This window comes from Austrofundulus limnaeus, unplaced genomic scaffold, assembly GCF_001266775.1.
Source record: "Austrofundulus limnaeus strain Quisiro unplaced genomic scaffold, Austrofundulus_limnaeus-1.0 Scaffold114, whole genome shotgun sequence".
NCBI lineage: Eukaryota > Metazoa > Chordata > Actinopteri > Cyprinodontiformes > Rivulidae > Austrofundulus > Austrofundulus limnaeus.
In genome coordinates, this window is record NW_013952516.1 from 797777 (window position 1) to 800911 (window position 3135).

Here is a 3135-nt window from a genome sequence, read left to right on the forward strand (position 1 = left end):
ACAGAAACCTGATCATGGACTTAATGGTAATATACAATTATATAATTTTCTGTTCTAGTTTTAAAGCTCTTGGCTCTGTTTCTCTGTTTTTTTATTGCTCAATAAAAAAGACAGTTTATCCAACTGTTTTCTGTCTGTTTCCTCCCTGATCCTTCCTGCTCTGGATCATGTCACATCAGCAGAGCAGGAACTCCCATCATCAGGAGACATGTGGGTCAACAGCAGGCTCACTGAACAAACTCTGTGTTTGATGGGACAAGATGCTCCCTCTGTGTCACATTCTGTCTACAAATAAATCTACCAACAAACATCTGGATCTGGAGTTTGTAAGAGTCCATCCTTGTTTCTTTTCTCCAATCGCAGTCCTGCTCAGCTGATGTGTAATGGTATTCTAATCCCCTTGGATCAGGCGGAGTTGTGAGTCATTGCTCCTCCTCTGTAAGACCCCAGCTCTCATGTTGGACTCAGATAAAGTTGTTAGTCTTGACAGCAAACTCAGGAAATCCTGTGGTTTGAAAAATAGGTTCCCTTATCTAGTGGGAGCAGGACATTGTGGCCTCCAAGATGCAAGAGCAGAAGGGTTGCTTCAGTCTTTGTGGTAAACAAGGGGAAGCATTCTTCGCACTAAAGTCAACACGTCTGTCTGACCAGTGAGGGTCTGCACTCTTTGTTGGTTTTGGCTTTAGTCTGCCCCCGCCCCGCCCCTTCCTTTGCAGCAGAGCTCCTGTTGAGTGCTTTAGGACATCATCAAGGCATGTTTGTGTTTTTTCTGCCCCGTCAGCAGTTTACACGCCGGTGTCTCTCCTTTTGTCTTGCAGAGTTCATTCATGCTTCAGCATCATTTCCAGTTTTCCCCGAAGAGGAATTTTTGCACGTCACTGTGATAAAAGGGATGAATGAGGTGATCCACTTCAGACCAACAGGATGAGACTTTTAGATTCATGGTTTCCTAAAAGGGAATTATGTTTGGCACATTAATACATAACATATCAAAATGAGTGTAGCTTTTTAAAGGTCTAAATAAGACAAAAACACATGATGTAGGAAATAAACTTTTGCTCATTCCTTTTGAATACCTTGATTAGGAGTATTTTAATTATCTGAGATGTAGTCTCAGAATTAGCTGCAGCCCCTGGCTTTTTTATTTTATTTATTTTATTTTATTTTATTTTATTTTTTTGCTTCTTCATGTAAGCTGGAAACATACAAATTTGTGCAAAAGTTTTGAGCCATGCCTTAGATCTTTTATATAGTTTTTTTTAAAGAGCTCAACTTTAGTCTTGAGTTAAAGTTCTTCAGGCTTTCTGATGGTTAGAATTTTTCTCAGAAGTTTATCTCTCAGGTCTTGTATCAGGTATTTGCTATAGATAGTATTTTTTTAGTCTAACACCTCTTACTTTGTCCTCCACTTGTACAAACTAAAAAAATAAAATAAAAATTACTAAATTACTATGTTTGCTATTACTTATTAATAAAAAAAATACAAATTTTTCCAGTTTACTGTAAAACCTCTCCTTCCAGGGCCGTTCTGCTCTACTCAGACGGTGCCACCTCGCCCTGTCCAAGTCCGACTCCCCGGGCTCAGCCTCAGCCAGGACGGCTCAGTCTGTGGACGCGGGGGACGGAGGGACAGCTCAGGCTCAAAACGACACAGCCGCCTTCCCCCTGTCGGAGCTCTCGCACCTGTTCGAGAGCGAGGATGCCTCCAACCCAGCCCAGGACACGAGTCAGGACTCGACCGCGGAGCCGGCGCAGCCTGGCCAGTCCTCGGACAGCAGGCCGAACCTGAGGATGAAGTTCCAGGGTGCTTTCAAGAAGGGCATCACCAACCCTGCGGACCGACTGGAAACCACCATATATGAGTCGAATGTGGTTTCAGGCCCGAAGAAAGCACCCATGGACTCTCTGTTTGACTATGGCAGCTATGAAAATGAAAACAACCAGAAGAGACGCAGGAAGAAGCTCCTGAGAGGGTGAGTATCTTTTGACGGTGGCTTTCTGGGTGGAGTTTGCATATTCTCCCTGTGCACGTGTGGATTTTACCTGGATTGCTTTCACAGAATAAAAACATGCATGTTAGGTAAATTTTTAACTAGGTGAGAGTGTGAATGGTTGTGTGTCTCTGGACCTGTGATGGACTTGCGACCTGTCCACAGTGGCGCCTTCAGAAATTGTTTTCGGGGGGGGCCATAGGGGGGCCACTGAAAAACCAGGGGTGGCACACCAAAACTAATATCCATAACATTAAATTTTATGTGTTTGTAATATCCAACTATCTGCACTTCCACAACAGCCCATTTCTAAATTGTTCTATATCTTCATACATACATGGTGTACCATAAATTGACCTTACATTGTTACATGTTTCAGTGGCATCAGAAGTATGTGCAATGTTGAGGGGTCTGGGGGTCCTCCCCCAGAAAATTTTGAAAGAAGTAGATGCCATTTTCTGCATTCTGGTGTATTTTAATAGGTTAAGCTAGAGAAACAGCACTGAGTGAACTAATATTTTATGGTAAATGTGGGGGTACAAATGAATGAAACTTTAAATGATGGGAAACTTCCCTTCAAAAATAATTGCTGTGATGTCTGTCATTTTATTTAAAAATATCAAAATATATATTTACAAGGAACAAGCTTTTTAAAATTTAAAGCCAATCACCTCTTCTATGTATGTTAAAAGATTTATTTGCTTGTAGATATTTACTTTTGTGAAGAAAAACCATAATTATAAAAACACAAATCTGGAAATAAAGATTAAAACAAGCACAATTACAAACTACATCTATTGTAGTGTTATCCCAAACTATTAAGTTATTTGATTTTTTTATGACGTATTAGTTTTAATAAATATGATTTTGGTCTGTGAGAGAAACTGGAGTACCTGGAGAAACCCACTCGTGCACAGGGAGAACATGTAAACACAACCCAGAAAGTTGATCTAGAAAGCTTCTTCCTTAGAGGCAATATGTTGCTCTACCAACTGTGCCATTGTACTGCCCACTTTTGTATTTATTATATATTGGTTTTAATTATTTAATTATTTATATATTTAAATTAAGTATATATCTTCTTCCTTAGAGGCAATATTTTGCTCTACCAACTGAGCCACTGTACTGCCTAATTTTATATTTA

General features: G+C 40.2%; 1 protein-coding gene across 1 annotated transcript in view; it reads left to right on the plus strand.

Moving 5' to 3' along the window:
• Window positions 1-746: 746 nt before the first annotated feature.
• trpv4 (transient receptor potential cation channel, subfamily V, member 4) overlaps window positions 747-3135 on the plus strand; it is a 15888-nt gene continuing 13499 nt past the window's right edge. Inside the window, exons 1-2 of the mRNA XM_014014385.1 lie at window positions 747-901; window positions 1522-1973. Of these exons, the coding sequence (XP_013869839.1) occupies window positions 755-901; window positions 1522-1973 (599 nt within the window). The 5' untranslated portion in view covers window positions 747-754. The remainder of the gene's footprint in view (window positions 902-1521; window positions 1974-3135) is intronic.